The sequence below is a fragment of the Parasteatoda tepidariorum genome, chromosome 9 (genome assembly GCF_982258835.1).
Source record: "Parasteatoda tepidariorum strain Cologne lab strain chromosome 9, Ptep-v5.0, whole genome shotgun sequence".
Taxonomy (NCBI): Eukaryota; Metazoa; Arthropoda; class Arachnida; order Araneae; family Theridiidae; genus Parasteatoda; species Parasteatoda tepidariorum.
The window spans coordinates 58,638,877-58,666,097 of NC_141763.1; the positions used below are offsets into that span (position 1 = coordinate 58,638,877).

A 27,221-nucleotide genomic window follows, 5' to 3' on the forward strand; every position below is an offset into this window, starting at 1 on the left:
GTTTCAAAGCTTAGGAAATATCACAACCCACAAATGTTAAAATTAAATCATGAATAGTCACCAACAGAAAATTTTTACTTTCTTCAAGGGAAGAAGTAATCCCTATATTTTTGAGAGATCCGAATCGCGTTTTGTGGAGATGTTTACCTCAGCATCAGTTAGGAGTGAGGGCGAAGTAACTTGAACTTTTTTTCTTTCTCAACACTGAGAAAAAACTTTCTAAACTATTTTTGTTTTATCCAGTATGGATCTCTCAATTACACAGTGCTTCATGAAATTCTGTTTTCTTCCATTTTAACGGGGAATACAGAATTTCATCAAGTAAAAAACCCCATTAACCATACAGAATCTTAAATTCTGATTAAATGACACTTGTTGTCCAGGTCGTTTTGCATAAAAATTTTGTATATTTTTGTGTGAAAAATTTCGAAAAGTTTTTTAGAATAGTTATATAATATGTTTAATTTTTCTTTCTGTTTAGTTCACTAAATAGATAAATTGTATTATTATGTTTTTATTATTGTTGTTGCTGTAAATAATTTTTTTCACATAGTGGAAAAAGGTTATTTATAGTAGGAAAGAGGACAGTCATACCATCATAAAGTATATATTCATAGTATTCTTAATTTTATTATTTTTTTTGGCTTACCAAAATTTTTTTTGGGGGGGATGTAATACAAAAATTAAATACTTTTGTATTAATAAAAGCATTAAAACTTCATTCCTTTTTATTAAATATCTTTAGTAAAGGATAAGGGTAGAAATTCTATTTTGGGACTTCAAGGCTAAAAACATGCCAATGAATAATAATTAGATTAATACTTCAAAAGAGATTTTAAGATCTTTCACTTCCATATAAGGAAAGATTAAACGATTTGCTTTGAGTAATAAATAAATTTGATGAGGCGTAAGAATACAGAAAAAGCATATGACTGGGACCTCTTCACACTGTTTAATCATCCTATAAAATGCAGAGCGCTAATTTTTGCGTGGCTTTTTGATGTTTATCTTGCTAAAATAAAATCCGTCAGCTTAGACGGGATATCTGTTCCCCCTCTCCCGCTTCGGAGAGGGGTTAAACTGCTATTTCACCATCGCAACTTAATAAAAGAAGATTATGCACAACTGGACTCTTCAATCATGTTGCTCTCAATACTAATTTACTAAAAAATCATTATATATATATATATATATATATATATATATATATATATATATATATATATATATATATATATATATATATATATTATTTTTTAAAAAGAATGGATTTTCTTTTTTATAAACTATTTACATAAAATAATTTCATAAAGGAATATTAACAGAACATAACAGAAATATAACATCATTTGGAAACTAAATTGGGATTTGGGAAAGATTATTTACCAAATTTACTGCTGAGTTCTTGAAAAATAAATAAGGAAATTTTACGACATTTAATTCATAAATGTAATAGAGTTAGTTATTTTAATAATAAGTAACTTATTAATTGTTCAAGTTAATTTTATAACACACTCTTTTTAAGTTGAATATTGTTAATTTAAACTTCGGCCTGCTCAAATATCCTACTGACTACAACAATAAAATCGTACTATCAGTTCAATCTCTTTTTCTTTTCTAAGTTTGGAGTTGTAGAACCCAAGATTTGCAAAATAAAATCTTAGAAAGATAAACAAAGTAATTTTTTTAATATATATAAAGATACAGAAATTATTAATTAATCTATTTTTATAAATTAATAAGGGTTTCATAATACTATATCTTTTCATCAGATCAATCAATACTAACCTCCTTATCATCATCATCTATTGGACTTCCTACGAAAATAACTATACGCACTTTGTGATGTTTACCTTGGCGATGCTTTAAAGCTAGCTATAAGGACAAAAATTAGCATAAATAAACATTTTTTAAGCATAATACATTTCTAAAAATTAGGTCTTTTTTTTAAAAAAAGATATTATGCATAAATGGCACGTATTATTGTACAAATAGTAGCATATTATTCTTTTCTTTTCACTAAGAAAAATTAAATTCATCAAAATTACAGAGAAATGCGAAGGAAAAAAAATTAAAATACATAATTAATAATGCAAAAGCGAAATTTCTAAATTTAAATAAGTCTTCTATTTACATGGTGACTTTGCCTGTTTAAAAAAAATAATAATTACATCAAATAAGATAATTTTTTTCAATTATTCGTTATTATGTGTTATAGTTAGGATAAAACTATTCTCAAAGAGAATTTTTTAAAGAGCTTTGAGATTAATATATCAAAAGCCTATTTTCATGAACAAAATTGTCAGCTTGATTCCCAGTTTGTAAGTTTTTAATATACACATGTCTTTTAATTAGAAAATAAGAAAAACTATATTTTGCATATTAAATAAAAAACTTAAACAGATAAGACATTAAACAACTCACATGTGCGATTCGTATACCAGTACATAGGTTTATATAACCCTTGGGCTGAACTTGATGTAATTTAGATAAAATTTTTCCCACATCTGTAGTTAATGTAGCAAGAACTTCAGGCCTAATTAGAAAAAAAGAAAAAAAAAGGTACATGATTAAATTGTTTATTTATATAATAATAATACACTTAAATATAAGACATCTTTTTTTTAAAAAAAGGAAAATTATGAGCTCTGTTTCAAAGTCTTCAAAATGGATAAAGAATTGAGGATAAACAATAAGAAGATTCTGAAACCAGACTGAAATTTTGAAAACTTAAAGTGAACCGTCGGCTTACGCTATGTCCTTGAGATAATGTATGAACAGGTTTGATATGTTAGGAAATGAATGGTACTTCAGGAATTTGCTTGAAATATGTATTTAAATCTACATGTAGTTTTATGGAATTACAAATACCTTGTATTCCGGAATATAAGTCAGCCACTTAAAAAACTAAATATGAAAAATTTTTAAAATTAAGGAACAGTAAAAAAAAATTATACAAATTTTCTCAAGTTAAAAATATTTCACGCTGTTGTCAATGGATATAATACACATGCACTAAAAAAGATGCTATGAGGCGACGTTTCAAATGAAGATGCATCAACAAATGCAGTGAGGTATAAAAATTTTGAATTCTTTGAATAGGGGTAACGGCAATTTTTGATGGGACTCAGCAGGATCAGGCTCGAAATAGATGCCATTGCAAATTGAGATTTGTGTGACGACATTGCTAACCTTATTGAATCTAATACAGTTGATATTCTGAAATATTTTAATTCTTTAGAGTATTTTTAAAGTGTTACATTTTTTAAAAATAATCTGGGATAAATTATCTAAACCTTTCTCATCCGTAATTTTTTACTATGGATTAATTTAAAGTAGTTACTTTAAAAAAAAAAAAAAAACATTTATATGGAAAGTAAAATAGGAGAGAAAATAAAAAATCAATTTTATATAACATATTAAAAAACTTTTGCAAAGGATAAATCAATAGAGATATTCATATTAATCTCAGCCTATAATTCATGTCTGGCTTTTATTCTGGCAGAGAGGTTGACCCCCAGATTTTTCTTAAAATTTTGAGATTTAAAACGTAGATAGGATACATGGTAAGGACATACACCGGGATGTATGGTAGAAAGATAAATAGCTAAAGTCATATTGTAAACTGTATAAATACAATAACAATATTTTATAAAATACAATATAATACAATACAATACAATAACAATATAATTTTTTAATAATTATAATTTTATAATTTTATAAATACAATACAATAACAATATAATTTTTTAAGTTGTTACTCGGAAATCTATTTACCAGTCTTAATCAATCGTGCATCCTGTGCTTAGTTTAATACGATTCTCTATCGATTAAGCATTAAAATTTCAGATAAATCATTTGCAAATTTAAATAAAATTCAGCACAATTAATATGAAGGTAAGGAAGAAGGTAAATAAATAAGATATATATAATCTAAATATTGTGCATAATCAAGACGTAAATAGCATCACACAGTAAAAAAATTATAGTCTAGCAGGTGCATTTGTATAATTTAAACTTGCTGGAAAAAACTGGTAATACCACAGATCAAATAAAAGGAACTAAATCAAGTTAAAATAAAACATTTTCCTCCATGACAGCTATAATAGGTATTTAGGTAGTAAAATAAACTATATATGCAATCTACAACTTACTTGGCTAACGTAAGCAAACCAACATTATTTTCTGGATTTGATCTAATCTTTGAATGGCAAATCAAGCTTACGGCATCTTGTTGTGCTTGTAAACGAGTGGGAAGAAAGTCTCCATTGCGCATAAAATCACTGTTATCCACACTATTAAAAAATTATAATAAACTTTAAAATTGGAAGGATATATCTTTACAATTATAAAAAGAACGTAATATATATACATAATATTAACCATAGATTTATCAATTTGTTAGAAGAAATTTATAATAAAAAAAAATCTCAGTTTTAGAATTTTCTGAAGAAATAAAATGTCTGTTACTAAAACATACCAGACCGTTTGTTAACCAAAAAATGTTAGGCAGTTTATAATCAATTATAGTAAAAGATTTATAATTTTGGATTTCACGTAAATTTTGAAAAATTTGTACTCTCTTTTTTGGGTTAGCTTCGTAAAGCACCAACTGAAAATAAACAGATATTGAATTAAAATCTTAATTCAAAGCGAAAAAAAAATCTTTAACTTAATACTTAAGAGTTTTTTTACACATAAAACATATATAAAATCAAAGTTTGAAAGCTATTAAATAGAAGGTATAAGAAGAAAAACTTTGATCATATTCAATACAGTATTTAATTATATTTTGCATCATGAAATTTAAAATGTTATTTTTTTTTTGGGGGGGGGGGGGTTGCCTAATGGGTATACTTGTTATACATTAATTCTCCTGATAACATCACTTTTTTTATTAACCTGGATAAAACAAGATTTTTTTATGTAATTTTGCAACGACATAAATATTTTGAGAATATTTTTGTATAAAATATGCTACAATTGCCAGAGTTTTTAAACTAATAGAAGCTTTTACTATTGTAGAAAACCGGTACTACTATAGAAATCTTTACAACATTTCAAATATCAATAAGCTGGCAACAGCTCACACACTCTAAAAATCACTAGTTTGACGAATAGCATGACATGCTAGTATCCCTCAGACATCAAACAAACATGAACAAGGTAGTTAAATAAAACTTTATGAATATTAAATGCTAATATTTATAGATATTATCCCAGTTCAATAAAATCTATAGTTTATTATAATACTATGTTAATTAAAAATAATTATGACATTTCAATTAAGAGTTCAGTCATTAGTTTGCTCGAAGGTAGAATCGTGACGAAACGGCAACATTGTCGCAGAACGTCACCGAGTTCTAGCAGAAAGAATTTTCCTTTGGGGAGTAAAAAATTTTGGTTTTCTTTTCTGCTGAAATATTCGAAAGATTTTTTTTCTTCTTCGGAATTATATTCAAAAGATGCCTTTCTCGTGCATCAAAGGAGTGGAAAAAAATGCTTGTGATTTTTCTACTTTTATTTCAGAATAATAAAAAATGAAGAGTAATCAAATTAAAAAAAAAATGGTTTTCTTTCTGCAGACATTTTTATTCTATTTTTTTATGTAGTTATTATTGATTTCCACATAGCTTTTAAATCCAATATTTCTTCTAATAGGATATTATTTATTACAACTCGAAATGAAAACACGCATTCAGTAACTACTTTTTGAAGAACCTGATTCACGTGATTTTGTCGTCGATCTTTATTTTCAGTAACTGCTGGGAATTTCAAGATTTTTTATTATTATTTTAATGTGATGATGAATTACACAATTCAAAAAGGAAATAGTGTGATATTCCCCTACAAAATGTGAGAATATCGCTTAAAATTTTAGAATAACAAATTTTTTTTATTTGATCAGAATTTTTTTCCCACTAAGTTGATACTTCTGTTACTTTAAATCAGGGCCTGTGATTTTTTTTTTTAAAAAAAAAAATCACATTTTTTCTTACTTAAATCTGATTTTTTTGATTTTTATTCAAATACATTGGAAGAACTTTATTTTCTGATTAAAAAACATTATAAATGTTTTATCGAAATTAAATTAATATTAAATCTATATTATAACAATATTTTAGAAGCTCTAACTTACTAAAATAATTTTTCATTATAAGTATATAGCTTTGAATGCATAGCAACCATTTTGAAACAAATGCATGAACGAAACTTAAAGACTCGATGAAATAGAGAATTTAAAGAATACTTCAGGGGTCTGCCTAGGTTTTTCTGAGAGGTACATATATTGTGAAAATTAAGACATAATTTGTGAAAGAGAATTAAATTAAAGAGAATTAAATTTAAAAATGAGCACAAAAATATGGTAAAAATATAAATGTATCATTTCTTACGAGACTAAAAAATAAAATTTTAAGAAAAAGTCTTTTGTGAAACTACCTTTTTTTCTAAAGTTGAATTTGTGAAGGTACCGCTAAATGGTAGTAAATTAGGCTTGGACAGACCTGTGTTCTTTAACTATTTTCTTTTCTCTGTTCTTTAACAAAGTTTCAATTAGCAAACCATAATCATAATTTTAATTTAAAACTGTGATTTCTTTAATTCTTCTCTCTTGATTTATAAAATGACAAAAATTATGTAACAGATTGGGTTTTAAATGTATTCATTCATCAAAAATTAAATAAATATTTAATCTATATATTTTTATATTAAAATATTCATTTTTAATCCTATATCAAAATAGATAAGTTCAGCTAAAAAAAATCTATGTTTCTCACAAAATTTCTTTATAGAAAATCTGATAATGTCAAAGATACTGTAAACATATTATGAGAAAAAGAAATATCAGTTAATAATAGCACTGCTTCAAATAGACTTTGAAAGGCAAAAAGAGTATATTTTTGGCATATTAGAGTAATTTCTTTTTATAATAACCTCAAGTTTTGGAAATATACCCTTTCTACCAATAAAATATAATGTAGATTTTAATTCCATGCTTTTTCAATTAAAACATAGAGTTTTAATTAATATTATTTGCATTTTTTTTTTTTTGGAAAAAATTTCATGTTCATTACTTACTTTCAACAGCTATGCAAGTCTATACTAAGACTGCATTAAATATTTACTTCAATCTGTACTTTCAATCTCAAGAATCAAAAGATTTTCAAAAGTGTAATTTCAAATGTGTTGGAATTTAACACACATCAAGAAAGAAAGTAATTTCGTTAAATAAAATTAATTAATGCAGCAATTTATCTAAAATAAATTTTAAAACTAAGAAAAGAAAATAATTAAAGTATCAATTATTTAAAACACTGTTTTTTAACTTTTAAAAAGTGCCTTAAATCAACAAACCCTGCTTTAAATTAGTAACAAGTATATTTGATATTTTTATAAATATCTTGTAGAAAAATAGTAATATTAAAGAGGTATGTTGAAGAAAGCCAGAAAAAATTCTGTCACAGGGTTTGCTTAATAGTTTTGTTTCATTCAATAAGCAATTCAAATCAATTTTTTTGTAAAATGTTAATTTTACATATTCAATTCGTTAATTCAAGTTCAACTTATTGCTTTGTAAAAGCAGATAATAGATATAATTTTTTTATATTCAATAAGTGAATAGCATATTTAAAATTTTAAGTGTTCGCGAATTATGGGTTTTTATTCAATCTGGACAGTGTCATAATTTTTTGTTATTAAAACCATTTAAATCCTTCCAAAACTAGAATCTCAACACACACAAATGTCATAACAAAGGTTTTAATATATAAATTTCAGTAAGTTTTTTACAGCAATGATGTACCTTTAACAACATCCATTATTAAAATGACGCACACATTTTGAAGAAAAAAAAAACATATTTTCATAAGATACATAAAATCATTAAATTTTTTAAAGACTAGGATACTAGCTCTTGCAAAAGTGCTACGCCGACGTAAAGATATAAATAATTATTAAAAAAAGGAAATTAACATTATGCAATTAATAAAACACAAACGGCACACACTATTACATAAGTAAAATATAATCAAAAGTCATTTTTAAGTAATTCATGTATATAGGAAAGATAATGATAAACAAAGATCCCTAATTTAAAATAGCAAGTCATTCCCGATCGAGACACATTTCGAACTAAAATATTTTATTAGTTCATGACTTAAAAATATAGCTTTTACCATATAATTGTACTTTCCAATACCATATTTCCAAAAATTTATGAAACAGAATTTCAATGTTTAAGAGTTTCTGTTTTATTAATAGTTAATTCTTTTTTCCACACAATCAACAATAAACTTTTCTGTCAACTTTACGGTTTCACGGTTAATAAAGCCATTGCCAAAATTTTAAATTGTAATTGACAGAAATTATTTTCAAAATTATTTTTCAAAACAGAATTTTATTATGCTTAAAGAATTCAATAAAGAATGTTAATAATCAATAAAAAAATTTTAATAATCAAAAAGTAAAAATATGTGTATATTATTTGAATCATTTCGTTCAAGTCAAAAAACCAGAATTTGTTCAAACAAGAAATATTCATGTGAAAATAAATTATATTTACATTTTTTGTCCTTTTTTTCTTTTAATTGTTTGACATTAAACAGTTAAAGACGTTTTTATTTTTAAATTTATTTTTGAGACATTCTTGTTCACACAAATAAATAATCATTGCCAGTACATACGCCAATCAAATCTTCGAATTAAATTATTTACCTCTCCCTATTGGTCACTTTCACAATGTGTTATAACTCTTGCGCGGATGAGGAAAAAAAATCAGCAAAAAATAATTTTTCAAGCTTTTTGTCGCTGGTTGCTGGTACTGAACTGAATTTGAATTCGCGCCGTTTGTTGACGTGATATTTTCTAAAAAAAAAAAGGTAAATTATATTTGTAGAAGTTATGTTAACCAAGTAAAATTCCTTATACTATTTTGACAGAAAGTTGTGGATTTTTTTTATGATTTCTGTTACTTTTTGAAGTTAATAAAGAATTTTTTTTTGTTTAATTGGTAAGTACCGATTTATATCCTCATCGCCCATCAGACGTTAGCAGTTGCCGTTAAAATGCTAACAACGTTGTATTTCGTATAAAATATTATATATTTAAATTTCTTGTCGTATTTTGTCAGTTCTATTAGGCTGTTGCAAAAAGCGTAGTTTAAACAACTATTTTATCTTAGGTATTTAGAAATTTCATTGATGAAGTGTACCTTACCGTTTTTAGTGATGTAGATGCTTTTTTTATAAAATAAAACTGGCAAGTACAAATTCACACGCTTAAGAACTTATAGGCTTTTCAAAGTGTATTATATGACGAGGAAATGGTAAATGCTATATCTTTTGTTATTAGTGCAAAATATTTAGTGTTAGATCATCTTTTAAATTTTTATTTCAATATGATAAATGGATTAAGTAGCATTGGAAAATTTACGGTTCAGTTTAGATTTATTTAACTTTTATTGCTTTATGGGATTTGTTTAAATGTTGAGTTTATTACCACTGTGCATTCTCCTAAAATTTATGCAGTGTATTGTTTCCTAAATACACTTGTGTTAAAATTAGTATGTCATTACTATCTGTTAAAAATTTCAAAATGTCTGATATCTAATACTGAAATTTAGTTAGAAGTGGTTTGAGTGAAAATTATTGTATATATATTGTAACTATTCATAATATAATAATTACACAACCTTAGTTAATATATCTTATTTAAACCGCATAATGCTATAGTAACCAACTAAAGGTAGGTGGATGTAAAGTATAGACTAATACTAAAAACAAGCAATCTAGCATCTGGGCAAAATGTTTTGTAAGTAAACATGTCCGTTAGCCACTACTTAATTTTGCGGTTCATAGCTTAAAAAAAGCAAGCGACAAGACAAAAGGAGATATTTCTGTATCATGATCTGAGGTCGCGTCAACCGCAATCGCTAAGGTGCCAAGTAAATTTAAAATTTGCGCATTTTTGTAAAGAGAATATGTAGATGTTTGTCCGGGGTTGGCTACAAGTTATTCCTTTCGAGTTGGTCTCTTTCTGTGATGTTTTTTTTTTAGTTTCTTGCAGGCCACTGCCCAGAAGTTTCCAAGACTTGGCGATTATTTTGCCGCAGATCACGATACGGAAATCTCTCCCGACGTAAGTTAATTTAATAAATCCAAAATGCACAGTTTTATTTTAAACGGGTTTGTGGTTTATTCAATAGATTTGAATTTCACATTTGGTGTGTGTATGTTCAATTCCAGTCATAGGGGAGGTTTCCATATTGTGATCTGTGGTTGAATGACCTGAAAGTCTTGGCAACTTCCTGGCAGTTGCCTGCGCGAAACAGAAAAAAACATCACGAAAGGGGCCATCTCGGAAGGTTTAACTTGTAACCTCTAAATGTTTTTTTTTTTTTTTAAATTTTCCCGTTTAAAATCAATTTTTCACCTTGGCGATTGTAGTTGGCAGGGCAGATCACGATGCAGAAATGTCCTCCAGTATGATTTAAATAGTTTCCAAACTTTTTTGGTAAAATCCTAGCATATGTTGCATTGTGTTGAAAACTGTTAACTTGTCACAAACTGTTGGTATATCAGGCAGTGGCGCCAAAAGAGCAAGTCTAAATCATTTAATAAGTAGATGTCTAGCCAAATCTATTTCAGATTGTAAACTTTATTGCTTTCTCAAACATTGCCAATTTTGCCAAAACCAAGTATACTAGTATTGAACCCATTTTTGCATAGTTTTTCATACATTGATATTTTTAATATGATATTAAGGGTTGTGGATTTTGAGTGATCAGGGATATTTCCGTTTTTAGGAATGTGCCAGTATTTGTTTGCATCTACTGCAATCGCCAGAGAACTATATACCGAGTTCTCCTACGTTTACTGAAATGAGGTTTTTGGGCTCAGACTCATTGTGAAATTTTAATAAACTTTTTTATTACTTACCAATAAGCTTTTTTAATGCTTAACAAGACATTTTTACGTAATGTAATATAGAAAGCAGAGTATAAAGATAAATTTTTCATCTTAGAGGCTTACAAAGAGAGTTTATGTTTGGGAATTGTACAGACGATAAAAAAACTTGTTTGCTGTCCTCTTCGAAATTTTTTTTTTTCATATTGAATTATTGACTTTTTTACCGTGATTTTTTTTTTTTTACAGGTTATTGATTAAAAAATCATAATAACTGATTTCCTTGTTTCAACATCAACGTTTGACCTCGAAGTTCGGCATTTAACTGATGTATATCTTCGACTCAAGCTATAAGTAACCTTGTGCATCTTGGTGTGACTCGGATAAAAATACTTCAATCCCTAGTGGGCTCGGACTTACGAAAGCTACTCCAAGTTCATCTCTTGTGCCCATCTCCTCAAATTTAAAAAAAAATTCTCCCCCAATTACACAAACAATAAAGATGCGTGTGAAAATTTTAGATTTAAACAGCAAAATTCTTATTTCTATTTATGTCATACTTAGAAAAATTCTGAAAAGCGTACATTTTTGGTGACAATTAACATTTTGAAAAAAAAAAAAAAAAAACACTTAACAAGAAAAAAAAATTCTTTTAGATCTTAATGCAAAACTAACACACAAGAGGGTAAAATATTCTGGTTTCAAAATGTATCAATTTAACCTTATGATTCAGATTGCAACGCCTAAATTTAACGTCATTGTAACTAGATATTGTACATATAAAAAATACATTTATATACAAAAATTAATTTGAAGTGTGTGGAAAGGAATTTTTAAAATTTAAAAGTTTTTAATTATATCTTCTGGGGATTGTATTTTATCACATTGTGTATGAATTAAACATACTATTTAAGGGTGTTAATTTTATTGTGAGTTAAAAATCTTTATGATAATGATGAATTCTTTCATCATTATGAAGTTTGTTTAAGTATGAAGCATGAAAAGTTCCTTTCTGTTTTAACTTCAGACTAATTCTTTTATATTATTTAATTTTAGAATATACTTATGCAGTGTTTTCATCATAGAAAAAAAATGGGTGAGAATTTCTCACCCTTTCTCAAAAACAGGGTGAGATTTCAATAAGTTAAGTGAGATTTCTAAAAACTAAAAAAACACAAAAACTCTTGAACAAAAAATCATTTCTATAATTATAATACATTTTAAACGTCTTCTATTTTTTAAAGCATTGAATATTTTTGGCCCATCATCATAGATTTGAAGATTTTGCCTTTACAAGGTATTTGTCCATCTTACATAAGTGCATAAAAAATTTGAACGTCTTACATGAAGAAACCTTACCTACGGTAAACACGTGGTTGCAGAGAAATGTGTTCTGAAAGGGGTTCCGTGGTTCTGTTCTGTTGTTCGAAAAGTTTCTGAACAATACTGGTAAATAGGGAGGCTAGATAATGAGGCAAATGTTGAAAATAATGAAAGATCCAGGAAGAAAAGTGAAACAGATTTTATTCTAAATGGCGTAATTCGAAGCTTTTTCCAAAATGCGAGAAATTGGCGAATTTTGAAATTGATTAATAGAATGCGCGAATTTCTCGGGGTAATCATTTTTTAATGCGAGAAAAGAAAAAAATATGCGAGATTCTCGCGCTGTAGTGAAAACTCTGTTATGTTTTTCTTTAAAAAAAATTTAATTTTTTTAAAATACATTTAGTTAAGAGTATTTAATTTACGTGGTTTAATTTTACATGGTAATATACTTTTCTGGTGTTTATTTTTTGTTGCCTTTTTACGCTTACCTGTGAGAGTATTCATAAGCAGGGTGGAAAATTTTTTTTTTACAAGTTTAACTTTGCTAAGTGTCTTTACTGCTGAATAATTTAACTATTGGGATTGTGTTCACAGTTAATAAAATCCGAATGTAATTGGGAAACATGATGATTAGTTATATGTAAGCAGAGGTGATTGTGCTCCGGAAGTTTTCACGAATCCTAAGTCTAAAAGTTTCAAGAAATCATCGATCACATTTGTGTATAAAAATTCTTGTATATTTTATTTAAAAATATTAGATCTAAAATTTATACTTGGCATCTTTCATTTGTAAATATTTTTTCTGGTAGAATAATAAATGTGATTAGAGATAAAAATAAACTTATACATATTTATTCATTTAAATTATGCTGTATATAATTTATTCAGAATTCAATGTTTTGAAAATATCAATGATTTGAATTTATAAAGACATTATGCATCTTTAATGATTTTTTTTTTTACTCAAGAAATTTTCCGAAATTTTGAATTGGACTCACAATCACCCCTGTATAAATAAAGTGGATATATATATAAAACTTAACAAAATCCACAGGTCTCTGGTTTGCTACTAACTTTCCTTTATGTTCAGAGAAATCTTTTTCTTCTGCAGTTTCGAAACCGTTTATGTCATCAATGTTAGCATTAGTTTTCAATTCTTTGTAAACTTATACAAAAACTAAGGAGTTTAACCAGCAGCAAAATGCATAACTTTTATTTTTGTAAGACTTGTTAACACTGCAGTTGTTACAAGAAATAAGGATTTGTTGCATAATAACTTAGATTTCTTAGAGATCACCAACATCTTTTTAGAAAAGTTATTAAATCTTCCTCTTAAAATTAATATTTTAGTTCAACTGATCCACTGGCTATAAATCTGCATCTCTTATTATTTAATGTTTGAGATAAAATGAAATTGGCTGAAAAGAATATTTCACATTAAAAAAAAATACAAAAAGTATCCCCAACCAAAAAGTTTTCATTCTTCTAGAACTAAACCACTAGTTTTAAATGTGCTTCTCTTATTTGTTATTTTATCTCATTGTAAATTTTAACATTGATCAGTATAAATTAAATTTTTTAAATATACAGTAAAATTAAAATGTTTCTCTCCAAAAAAGATTTTAAGGACTATCTCTATCCAAAAATAATAGCTTCCTTAAATAATCAAAAATATTCTTTAATGTTGATGATTACTATCCTTGAATATTTGAACATAGTTAAACCATCCAAATTTCTTCAGATGTTCTACATGTCATGTTCAAAACGAAAATTGGAGCTTAGTCAAATATCAAAAATATTATGCTGCATTGAACTCGACAGGAAGTATGCTGCATTGAACTCGTTTGATACTTCCTGTCTAGCTAGCTTTTTATAAGTGTAAGCTTTGGTATACACTTATAAAATATATATTTGGTATATATATTTTATAAGTGTAAGATTTATCAATGATATTTGCAATTGATACGCAATTTGTGAAATGAAGTTCTTTGGTTTTAAGTGTTAAAGAGTGCTGTTGATTGCTAATGAGAAATGTAGTAAAGAAATGAAATGCCTTTTTTTTATTATTAAGATTGGTTTACTAACAATATATAAATAATGCTGAATTTTTTTAAGCTAATTTAGGATGGTTTTTTGGGGGGGACGGAGTAATTGGGTGTTATTTTATAAAATTATCAATCGAAAACAGCTGATAAGTTAAGCAGAAAATCAGAAGATAACTGACATTTCACTTAGTGTACTAACCAATAAACTGTTAAACTTAAATTATGTCATCTGTAATCGTCAAACACATTATTCACTCCTTAATAATTGTTTGCTTTTTATTATTGTTTTTACTTGGTCTTGATCATTCATTATATACAAATGTTATAAAAAATAATTCAATTTTTTAGACATGTCTAGTAGCACTTTTGAAGTAAAGGAGCCAGAAAACGGAAGTGATAAATTGCTTGATCTTGGAATCGATACTACTTGTGAAGAAAATGGTCTTGAAGTATCAACTCATGTAGACGGAGAAGTTCCAAGAGATCATACTTACAACAAAGAGCCTGATATTGAAGAGGTAGGGTTTTAAAATGAATTTGCTTGAACAGAAGTGTATGCCAAGTTTCATATTTATAGTGAACATTAAACAAGATGAATGAGTGAAATCGTAACTTCATAAGTACTATGTGATTACTTCACAAGCACTATGCTAATGAGTGAAGTATTAACCACGCAGGCTGAATTTTTAAAATACCAAATTTAAGAAAAGCCTTTGCTATACTAAATGTTTCAATATAATTTTATTTGCTGTAAGTTTGGCATTTCAGGCCATAATAAAGGTTCTAGTGAATTGCACGAAAATTTTATGAATCCCTTCAAAATTAATTTTAAAGTTCCTTACTTATCAAGGCAGTGTAAGTAGTTTGGGGAAGAAAAAAAACTTGAAGTATGTGTGATGATTTCTGGGCAACAGACAATTTCATTTATACAGGGGTGAGATTTTTTAGCGGATTTCCGCTTTTTTTACTTTTGTGTCTCGAATATCCGCCTTTTTATCAAAAACTCCGATTATCAAAAAGTTTCTCTTTTTTAAAAAATTTTTTTTTAAATGAAGATTTTGCTTTTTCGAAAATTTTGGCCATTGAGATAAAAGAATTATATTTATTTCCGATTTTCAAAGATAAACAGAAAATTCAACCTACATATCTGTCAATTCTTCCACGTTTTTATATTTTAGCTATTTTCGCCGCTTTTATGCACAGAAGATGCGATTTTCCTCATTTTTACCCGTCTGCCAGATAGTTCGTATTTTCGTACTTCAAGCTTTTTAAAAGTCTCACTCCCGGAATTTTCTATAACATTTCGATTCTTATTCACGCGATTTGAACATACTACAATATGATTCTTATTTACGAGATTTAAAAATCCAATATCACTATTTGTATTTACGCGTTTTTAAAAACCTATGTAACGATTCGTATTCACACGAGTTTAAAATCAATTATCGCGATTCTTGTAAGAAGTACGTTTCTTTGAAATTAGTTACTATAAATGTGACTGTTTTTCTATCAACAATTATTAGCATATATAGGCATATTCAAAACTTACATTCTGTCCTTGCCAGGGTTGGGTTTTTGACATGACAAGGGTATAATACTGGTTTAAACCGTCAAAAACTGAAGTTTGCCAAGAAAATATATAAACTTCCAAACTACCAACAGTTGCCATGCATTATATGGAAATTTAATTATACTATAGGTAATCAGCAGGTTTTAAAATATTTTTTTATTAAAATTAAGGTAAAATAACAGATTTAAAATCTCAGAAATTTATATTCAAATGCATGTGCAGAAAAATTTTGCACAAAAATTGTTTAAATATTTATATTTTGAAAAAAAAAATTTTTTTTTTTTGATATTTAAGAAAATTAAAAGTTTATTACCATGCATTTTTGACATATAAGGAACATTTAACTAATATTTATATTTATAAGGAACTTACAAGTTATGTTGTATAAATATAAACTTGATACAAGTGTATAAAATTTTTTTTTAATGTTAGACTGAATATCTTTATTATCCAGTATGTTAATTTGAATTTAAAAGTAGTTATATTTATGAATAATGATAAATATAATTCATATTGCTTATTATATTTATTTATAATTATTACACTTATCATTTTAAAACAATTTTCATCTCTTAATTTTTTTTTTCTCCACTTGTATTAAGAATACAAATAATGTATATCTTGAAAGTAAGAAGTAATTATTCAACTGCTGAATATTTAGATATTCAACAAAACTATATAGTATTCAGCAAAATGAAATTCACAAGTATTTGGATAAACTAAATTTTCAGTATAGTAAATGAATAGGCTGAATATACTGTAAATCGACACTAACTGCTCTGTGTATTTAACAGAAAGCACTTAAACTTGTATTGTCTTATGTTAACTATGAATTAAAAAAAATTTAAGATTTAAAATTCAGAATTACTGATTTTTCTGAAAAACTAACAACCAATCACGAAAGTCAAACGAAACAGAAGAACATTACAGTCACTGATCCATGAAATATGTAAACAAATTATTATGGTAATTACCCTAATTAAATACAAAATTTTAAAAATTAGAACATCCATCACACTACATAATCAAAATGAAAATGATGGAAGTAGAAATTTAATTCAAAATTCAATAGTCTAGTTCATTTGCTCCTCGCAGCATACGGTAGCACATAACTAGTTTTGAAAATTTTTCCACCACCAAACAAAGTATGTTGAAAGCGGTTCACTAATCCCCCTCCCCCCAGTTTACTTTAGAAGAGCTAAAAATGGACAAAAAATCCCTGATTGTGAATGTTGCATGTGCCCAACCTGTTTAAAAGATTTATCTTTAAAGGATGTCTAATGTACAAAACTGCTAATGTTTATCTTTAAAAATGTCTAATTTTTAGTATAATCTATATTATACACTTAATTTGGTTTTAAATAAATTTCTTAATAATATCACTGCAGATTTTCAATAACACGTGAAAATGAAAACATAATATTACAAAAGATGTGAGCTTTCAAAAGTACAAGATTTTGGTTACTTTTCAAAATATAAGTGTTTCTTCAAAATTTTAAATTTATTTTTTCTAGAACATATTTAGAAACACTATCCTTTATAAAAAAAATATATAAATTTTATGTGTTAATTAAATTTCACATATGAATATAGGTTTTTGACAGTGAGGTTTTTGACGTGACGGTTTAAACCATGGTTTAAACTGTCAAAAACTGTCACATGTCAAAAACCTGCCAACCCTGGTCCTTGCAAAGAAGAATGTGACGAAGGCAGTTAAAGAAAGAAAAAATAGGATTTGTGAAAAGATGTTTGAAGATGGGCTAACGACTAAATTAATCACCATTCTGTTTCCCCTCATTCACAAGCTGCATTATGAGAAATTTGACCTTGTTAAAAGATTTTTTGCTGGTTTTGTAAAACGTGAAGCGTTTGCAGCAAGTTAAGCAAAAAAAAAAAGATATAGCAAACAAAAGCAATCACTTAAATTATTCAATTTTTTGTGGAAAATGAGTTTTTTAACTCAGCACCGAAATTTAAGAAATAATGCTGCTGTTATTTATGATATAAAATGCGAAATTCTTATCATATGAAAAATAATTATCTAAACAGTTGCTGACCATGTAATTTTTTCAAACTAAAATAGCAATTTTTGTTGGTTGTTATCTTAAATTGTCAGGAATTTATTATTAAACAATTGCTCACACGTAAAATTTACTCACATGGAAATTCAGCTTTTTTGCCAATCTCATCCCTGTTTATACTTAAACGTGGATAAGGATTTCGTGCATTGCCTCTCAGTTTATTTGCTTATTAGTAAAGTTTATATGCTATGCAAACAGTTATGCAATTTCTTAACTTTTAAGAAAACATTAATGAATTTGAATTCATGGTAAATTAATGCCAGGCAAATAACTCTTACGCTTAAAAAAAAAATGAAGATATTAGATGAAAACCTTTGCTTCTCCCACTCATTCCTAATCTGCCCGAATGAAAGTAGCACCCAAGGGAAAATAAAACAGTTCCTTAACTTATTTATTATAAATATGAATTGGTTATGGCATTAATAACGATCAATCCATTAAAAAAAATTTCATACTGTTCATCAAGGTTTAAGTCATTTAGCTATTGAAATCTAGAGTAGTAGTCCTACGCAAAGTGGAATAATTTTTTTAAAAATGTGTTTAATATAAATTTGTTTAATTATCGAAAAAATACTGCCTCTATAGAATTGTTATAGCAGTGTTCACATCTTCTCAGTCATTATGTGTCTATTTTGTAATTTCAGCAAGCAGACGAAAAAAATAGTGAAGGTGAAGAAGACACTGATAAAATGGAAAGTACCTCATCTCCAAAAAAGAAAGGTGGTAAATTTTCAAAGGCAAAAAAAGCAGATAAGCCTGCTGGTCGAGGAAGACCGAAAAAAGAGGTGGCCAAGAAAGAACCTGTGTCTAAAAAGGTAAAAAATATATATATATTAGTTTTAATTTTTGTTGCCAACTCTTAAGAGCTAAATAAAAATCTGTTGCAATTTAATTCCTTTAAGGCAAAAAAAAGAAAAATCTGTTGATTGCTCGCAAAATTTGTGTCCTATGATGGACATTTTAGAACTCCTTTTACGGCTTTCCTTTCACCCTACTGGGTTTTACCAGTTTCTTTTACGGTTTAAAAAAGTCACCTGACTTTTGCATACTTTAGAGAAAAAAACTGGAAATGAAAAAGTTTTTGGAGAAAAAAATTCCATTGCAATTTTTTTTACACAGTTTATTGTTTGAGTATTTAAATAAGTATTACCATGAAATAAGGGTGCACAACTTTTGAGTGAGAGGCCTCTTACAAATCAGGCTGAATAACAAAGGGCGACATGCATATTTAGACATGTTGATGGCAAATATAATAATTTTTCTTAAAAACATTAGTGTTCAGAGCTCTAAATTATTTTGTAAAATTGACATTATTTTAATTCATAGAATTTATTTAAAAATTAAAAAACTGATACTTTTTTTAAGAAAGTTTTTCCGATTTTTATCAAAAATTGATTTGTATACAAATATTAATTTATCATATATCAGAGATGATTGTACTCCAGGTGTAGCCGAGAATTCCGGGTTTTTCATATCATTCTTCCATGTCTGAAAACTAAAAGTGAGGCATGGGATTTTCCCTCGAATATCACAGACTTCTCGAATCAGGAACTTATACTCCGATGAAAATTTGGAACTTGTGAAATTCTGTTAACGAAACGTTTACAAACACCTGGTTCTTCCACCATTTTAGTTCTGCTGATTTTCCCTGTTTTGAAATTTTGGAACTGTGCTGTAGTTGGCTGATATCCCGATTCTTACTCATGTGATTTTAATACATTGTCAAACATCATTGTTTTCCTTGTTTACTCGATGTAATAGTTACACATTGTGATTCTTATTCACATGATTTTGAGATTGTGCATTGCGGTTTTTATTCGTGCAAATTCAAAATCGAATATCTTGATTTGTATTCACGCATTTTTAAAATTCAGTATTGTGATATGTATCCACGAGGTTGTAATATTAAAAATCTAGTTTCCTATTTATGCGTGATTTAAAAACTATACATTGTGATTCGTATTTACATGGTTCACAAAAAATCTTAAAAATCAAAAAGAACTTTTTTGATAAATCACTCAAAAAGGCTGTGCACTCCAGGTTTTGACTTAAAGTTCCCTACACCTGGAATATTTAGTGTAAATGTGCAAATTAAAACATGAAACCTAAAACTAGATATTGGTGATGCTATATCAAAATTATGCAATAGTATTTTTCAGTAAGTTTACTGGATGTTTTTCTTTCCATGTTGGCCGCTATGTCCTTTACAAATTCTTCTTATAACCTTTGCAAGGCACTATTTTCTACAAAGTATACCAATAGTTGTCCTTAATATGTATTAGTAACCATATTTTTTATTATCCTGTGATATGTCATCTTACAATATTGTTATTGTACAGTAAAAAATATCAAAGCCTATAACATCTTAATAAAATTAATTTGGGTCCATTATAATCTCACTTAGGCATATGTGTGAATGGAAATTTTTAGCATTAAAAATCTTAATTGTTCACATCATTGAAGAGCTCACTACTTGTAGGAGAGAACAATTTGTTAATAATATAAATTAACTTGTTACTTATTTAATTTTTCTATTATTTTTATTTTAGTGGGATTTTAATTTTCTTGTTTATACGGTGTCAAACATTGTGACAATATGACCGCATGATGGCACATGGATACCATGCTGCAAATTTTAAAGGCCATTTTATAAGCTTTTTAGTTTGGTAGTTTCGAAATTGACCTGATGTTGGTTGGACACAATTTATAATATAAAAAGTATTAATATTAATATGTAATTAACATTTTATATTATAGTTGAAATTGTAGTTTTAGAGCAAAGGAGAAAAAATTTATTTTTATGTCCTTTTTTCCTTTCGATTTAATTTTTTGAACTCACCTCAGCGAATTTCTTAGAAGGCTTAATGAGATTGATAATTTGCAATTGCTATTAGTTTAGTTTTAATAATTGTTGAAACAAAATTATGTTTCGTTTAAATAGAAGCTTTTTTAAATTTTAAAATAATACAACTGCATAAAATTATAAAATTTCAGTGATTTGTAAACTGACTTGTCTAATGAAAAACAAATTAAGAAATAATGGTATAGAAATCAGTTAAAAATATTTTTCTGAAACTTTATGACTATCCTGATGTAATAGTTAGGCTGTAGTGAAAACTGATAAAAATGTTTATAATTATTTTAAGGTAAGCTTTTTGTTCATTACTTTAGGGTAAGAAGAAAGAAGTTGTCAATACTGAGGAGAAGCCAGAAGTTGATACTCCTCCTGTGAATAATGACGAGGTTGAAACTAAAGAGGACCCACCTGTAGTTGAAGAGAAGGAAACGTCTAAAGCTGCAAAGAGGGGTAGGAAGAGAAAGGTTGAGGAAAAGGAAAATGTGATTGACGAATCAATCATAGAAGAAGTTCAAAACATTACTGAAGATCCAGCACTGACTGAATCAACTGTTGAGAGCCCAGCTAAAAAAGCAAAAGTGACAAGTGAAGAAAAACCTACCAAAACCAAAAAAGCAAGCACACCTAAAACTCCTTCTAAAGATGATGGAATTGAAGATACCACTAATCTACCAAAGGGTTGGGTTAGAAAGTTTGTAACTCGTAAATCTGGAAAAACTGCGGGTATGATTGATGTGTATATTTACAAGTAAGTTTCATTTTAATAAAAAAAAATTTTTTTTTGAATTCTAAATTAATTCCTTTGTTATTATTCATCAGCGAAATTCTAACATAATTTTTTATGGTGTATTACAAATTTGAGTTATCATTTTTTCTGATTCTTATACCAATTTACCAAAACTGCTTGTTATCTTATACTTTTACTTTCAATTATCTGGCATCCCTTTAACAAACAATAAGAGTATTCTGATTAACAGTTCATAATTATTATAGCTGCTATTTCATTTCTAGATCTTATGCCAATAAATCATATATTCAATCAGTGTTTTCATTACAGAAAAAAAAATGGGAGATAATTTCTCACCCTTTCTCAAAAACAGGGTGAGATTTCAAAAAGTTAAGTGATATTTCTGAAAATTAAAAAAACACGAATAGACTTGGGAAAAAATATTTCTTTAATTATAATAAATTTTTAACATCTTCTAATTTCTAAATTGCTGCATTATCATATGGGAAATGTTCTGTATCTACTTTTTCATCAGCTATTCTCATTAGGTTTGCTCAAATGCTTATCAATCGATCTGTTACGATGTTTTAATTCAGTTTTGGGACTAAATGTCCTTGCAACAGATGCTGAACTATTCGGAATCACTAATTAAATTTATAGCATTGTGCACACACTTTCCTATCCTCTATATCTGCCAGCATATGCTCTTCAATTATTTCTGTTATGGAATAGTGAAGTTCATTGAAGTTATTTCCATCTTCTTCATACTCTTTGTTAGGTCTTCCAGATTAGTTTTCAGACTTAATTTTACAAATTGCTCTAAATTGTCGATGAGGGAATTTGGTAATTCATTAACAGCGAAAAATATAGATAACTTTAAACAACTTATGAAGAACTCACTTTTTTTTTCTCAACACTTGTCGTAACTGTTTTCATGTCTTTTTCAATATGGCGGAAAACTAAATTTTTTCCGAAATTCGTGAGATTCATGCATTTTAAAATTGATTAATACAGTGTCCGAACTTCTCGCGTTAATAATTTTTTAATGTGAGAAAAGAAAAAAATATGCGAGATTCTCATGCTGTAGTGAAAACACTGATTCAATGCAGTTTTATCAACAAAAAAAAATTCATTGCTGTGGCAATCATTCCAAATTTTAAGTGCTAGAAAATTACTATTAAATCAAAAACAAAAATTTATCAATGTTTTTTTTTTCCTTCTTAATATTGTATTGTTATTTATGATTAAAAAAAAGCACAAGTTAAGATTTTTCTTAACTTTTATTGCTGCTATATAGTTTTGAATAATTTGACTCTTATTTAATATTTATATTTTACTTATGAACCAGTTAAAGTCAGGAAATATGAGATTGGATATTAAAATAAAAGTCAGGGGAGGAACTTGATTTTATCTCATAACCTGGAATTGTCTAGAAATTCTTCACCTTTTCAAGTTTTGCTGAAAGTGGGGGATTTCATGCTTTTGTTTGCAGTTACACAAAGAAATTTATTGTATGTCCCCGACCCGCCCATCTATGGGCATACGGGAGAGGCATTAAAAACACAAAATTTACATCAAGTGGATAGATGGCAACAGGCCATCAGATACAAAATTTACAATACACAAAAATTAGCATCAAGTGGATGGATGGCAACAGGCCATCAGATACAAAATTTACAATACACAAGAAAGATAAAGAGCAATGCATAGCGATAAAGTAAGTAAAACCTGGTTGTGTTTTGAGCAAGAGACAGCCAAATCGAAAGATCCTTAAAACATTGGCAATACACAGCCACAAAGGGAAAGTTAAAAATATAATATATATATATATTAAAAATACATAACAATGGCAAGTTAAAAGAGTTATAACAAGCCAAAAGGGGTACAAAGTGATCAAGGTAGTTAAAACCTTGAATCAATAGGGACTCGTGAAAATAAAACCAAACAGTGGTAATACAAAAAAGTTACATGCGCACAAAGAAATTTAAAAGTTGAAACCAGCAGCAAGTCAAAGCCTGAGAGGTATACAAGTTAAGACTAGCAAGAAGTTAAAACACAAGAGGCGCACAACGTAAAAGCAAGCGTGCCCGGATGCCGGCCAATGGCTCTACTGGGGGAACGAATGAAGAACAGGAGTGGAGGGCGGGCCGGTGAGACTAGACCTGATTAATTTTTAGTAGATCTTCTAGTGTGACCCTAATGATTTCCTTGACGATATTTTTGTAGTCATTACTTGAGAAGATCTGATGCTCAGTTTTATTAGTAAAGATATCCCCTCGGAGTGCCGGGAAGCCTGCACAATCAAAAAGTAGGTGGTGAATGGTTTGTTCTTCTGTGCAATATTGACAGATACCACTTTTGTTGAAAAACCTTTTTTGATACACTCCGTGGCCAGTAATGAATTGATTTAGGTAAAAGTTTGTAAGTAACCTTTTAGTTGATGGTGTTTTAATGAGATCATAGGTTTGCCTCCCTTTTGGACAGTTCCTCCACTCCTCTGCCCATCTAATAAGGATACTATCCCTCAGTTTACTCTTAACCTGTTTCGGGGTCCTCAGCCCTTGGAGTTCCACCGTGTCTAACCCAATGGCCATCTTGGCTGTTTCGTCAGCTTCTTCGTTACCCTGGATGCCCACATGCGCCTTAACTCAGTTTAATTTTATATTTTGTCTCCAGAGCAGTAATATTAAGAAGTAATAAAGTTCATGGCAGAGTTGACCATCACATGGTCCATTATTGAGATTCTTTTTTATTCTTCAGCATTTCTGGTAATGAGAAATAGTAATAGGATATGAATGATTTAAAAAAAATTCAAAACTTCTGTCTTTACATTTGAATACCAATTTTTTGAAAACAGTGGTGGAGCGTGAGGAATTTCAGACATACCAACTCAGCATTTACGACTAACTCAAAATTTCTGGTTTAATTCCCGCCTTGCTGAGTCGTGTCAAAAATAGTTTCACTTTTGCAAAATAAAGGGACAAACTTAAAATATCTGTAAACCTATCTTTTCCTGAAAAGAATTATGTATATATATATATATATTTTAAATCAATTTCCACTGTTTCTCTGTGTTGAACATGTTATTCTGGTGCAGTCATGTCTCTGTAAATCTGTTGGTGTTAGTTCACTGTTTTATTTATAAATCTGCTCCTCGGTGCTTGATCTTGGGGTTTGTTTATTAGTTGAGTTTAGGGCAGTCAATGACGGGGCCTTATCATTTTGTAATTTTCTTCTCCCTTTTTGATTAATGGAAATTAAGTTCAATGAAAATTTTAATTGTGCGAGATTTTGCACTGTAGAACTGTCTACTAATTGCACAAAGTATTTAAGGCTTCTTATCAGTGTTACTGCATATCATTTTCAAAGATTTATAACCCTTGAGTTATTTTATGAAAAATAAATTACTAATTAACTGACATTTTATCAGGGTTGGGTTTTTGGTGTCAAAAATTTGACGAAACATGTCAATAACTGTCTAAAACCTGTAGGAAGCTGCTTTTTTTTTGACATAAGAGTCATTTTATTAGATATTAAATCATGTATGATACTTGCATTATATCAGATTAAGTAAAACTAAAATGGTTGCCTATAATTGTCTGATCTCAAATTTTTTTTTTATTGTTTTAAATTATTTGTTGTCCCACATACTATGTTCTACATTGATAAAAAGAAATATAAAAGATTGTCCCAAATAGATTTGACTCATTCGATGTTTTTGAAGCAGATTCAAATCATTTAGCATGTTATGTAGGATTTTTTTTATTTGGAAAAAATATTTTTTCTTAGTTTCTTCAATACCTTAAGTATTTCATTCCATATCATAAAATTTGATAATAGTAATAGGATACTTCAAATCTTGTATATAAAGTCAGATAGTGGCAGTATTTACCTGTAGACAGGCAGGTCAGGTTTATGCTTTCATGGTTATTTTTTATTGTTTAAGAATTCTCCAAATAATCTGTTTAAAATATGTTTCTCTTCCTCAAACTATCAAGAGCTATGAAATTCCAGTGCTTGCAGCTAATTTTACTCTAATGTTTGTTAAAGCTTTTTTCGCATTGTGTTGTAATTCATTCATCTAACGTGTGTTTGGATGAGATTAACAAGGTTATATTTATATGTCCCAAACATTTAACCATTGTTTTACTATGTTGTGTATCCATGCATGAATTTAGTTTATTTTATATGCTTATTTATTTATTTTTCATGATTTAGCCCGGAAGGTATGAAGTTTCGTTCGAAACCTGACGTTGCTGCATATTTAGCAAGAACCAAATCCTCACTAAAAATTGATGATTTTGACTTTGGTAAAAGGAAGTCTAGCGCTCTTACAACAAATTCTACGAAATCTCCCCCCAAAACAAAATCTAAACCAGCAAAAACGAAAGTGGTGAAAAAGAAGCCTCAAACTCCAAAGAAAAGTGCAAAGTTAGTCGTTGCAATAGTTGCAAAAAAGAAGGGGAAGTCTCCTCAGAAAGCAGTAAAAACCAGCAAAGCTCCTGCAAAAGCTGAAAAGGCAAAAAATGTGAAATCAAAAGGAAACAAGAAAAAGACAACTGCATAAATATTTGGTGCAAGATATGAAATGTTGTACATCATACTTTCATTTTTTTAAAAAAATAAACTGTAGTTAGCCCCTTACACTTAAGTTAGGCTTTTAAATATTGTCCTTTTTCAGGAGTTAAACTTCACCCATGATGCTAATTTTGTAATGCATTGAAAGTGTAATCTTTGTTTTAAAATTTAATTTTGTGTTTATGTTTCCCGTTACAAATAAGCATAATGTGAATTTGTGTATTTTCTTTTATAAGTTATGACCTTTGTATTTAATAAGCATTATTTCACATGTTAATTATATTTCCCGTTGCAATTGTTAATTTAGCTTCTAGGATAGGGTGCTCAACAAATGGATCTCATGTGGCCAATATGTTACCCTTATCTTTTATCCCAAAAAAAAAAAAAATGAAAAATGCCGCACAACTAGGTTAGAAAAATTCATAATTGTTTTTCATACTAATTACAACGTATTCGAATTTCAAAATGCAGAGGTATTGATTTGCAAGTATTTTTTTTAATTGATCATAGGTAGTTTTATTTTAACAAAAAGATAAAATTATTTTTCCTAAGAAGAAAGGTTAAAAAATTTTTATAAATAAATAATTGTAGTTTGACTAAAAGCTATGCTTTCAAAACTGCAATTGATTTTGCTTTAAGAATATTCTACATATATTACGTTTACTCTTTCTACTCATTTTGTTGGTCATGAAATTGTTGAACCTTCTTGGCCCACAACAATCTTGAGCAGTACTGCTTTATATATATATATATATATATATATATATATATATATATATATATATATATATATATATATATATATATATATATATATATATATATATATATATATATATATATATAAATGCCTTACTTATACTTTAATTTTTATAACTACTTGATATTCTTATATTGAATTGAGGAATAGTTAGAAAACTGAATTCAGTGGGACCGTCGCCAATAGCCCATTGTGCAGCTCTAGTGCGACGTAAATGAAGAACAACAGCAATTCAGTGGAGGGAAAATTAATTTTTTTTTCTTTTTTTTTGTGTGATCCTCCTTCAAAGAAAGTCTTGCACCTCTATACTCTACCACATATACTTTAATGAATTGATGAAATGTTTTTTAATATGTTTTCACTAAAATAT

The 27,221-nt window shown here is 28.0% G+C and overlaps 2 protein-coding genes across 8 annotated transcripts in view; one reads left to right on the forward strand and one right to left on the reverse strand.

Moving 5' to 3' along the window:
• The window catches only part of Rpn10 (regulatory particle non-ATPase 10), a 29,644-nt gene extending 21,236 nt beyond the window's left edge, over nt 1-8,408 (reverse strand). The window contains exons 1-4 of the mRNA XM_016054103.4: nt 8,181-8,408; nt 4,158-4,298; nt 2,425-2,536; nt 1,789-1,875 (exon numbers count right to left, since the gene is read on the reverse strand). Coding sequence (XP_015909589.1) covers nt 1,789-1,875; nt 2,425-2,536; nt 4,158-4,298; nt 8,181-8,206 — 366 coding nt within the window. The 5' untranslated portion in view covers nt 8,207-8,408. The remainder of the gene's footprint in view (nt 1-1,788; nt 1,876-2,424; nt 2,537-4,157; nt 4,299-8,180) is intronic.
• Nucleotides 8,409-8,741: 333 nt separating this feature from the next.
• On the forward strand, nt 8,742-26,929 carry LOC107440983 (uncharacterized). Of its 7 annotated transcripts, none has more exons than XM_071186695.2 (6): nt 8,789-8,882; nt 10,808-10,887; nt 14,627-14,796; nt 18,574-18,744; nt 21,101-21,534; nt 25,732-26,613. In XM_071186695.2, the coding sequence occupies exons 3-6, from the start codon at nt 14,629-14,631 to the stop codon at nt 26,078-26,080; spliced, it is 1,122 nt and encodes a 373-aa protein (XP_071042796.2). In that variant the 5' UTR covers nt 8,789-8,882; nt 10,808-10,887; nt 14,627-14,628; the 3' UTR covers nt 26,081-26,613. The 7 variants fall into 7 exon arrangements, with proteins under 7 accessions (XP_071042795.2, XP_071042796.2, XP_042901977.2 ...); XM_071186696.2 differs by having other exon boundaries at nt 8,813-9,013; XM_071186697.2 differs by lacking the exon at nt 8,789-8,882 and adding an exon at nt 9,046-9,328.
• The last annotated feature ends 292 nt before the right edge of the window (nt 26,930-27,221 follow it).

Bases quoted from the DNA above. Each gene is read 5' to 3' on its own strand.
- LOC107440983 (XM_071186694.2), top strand. From the start codon at position 14,629: ATGTCTAGTAGCACTTTTGAAGTAAAGGAGCCAGAAAACGGAAGTGAT. The intron at 18,745-21,100 runs GTAAAAAATATA...TCATTACTTTAG, and splicing joins AAGAACCTGTGTCTAAAAAG to GGTAAGAAGAAAGAAGTTGT. The intron at 21,535-25,731 runs GTAAGTTTCATT...TTCATGATTTAG, and splicing joins ATTGATGTGTATATTTACAA to CCCGGAAGGTATGAAGTTTC.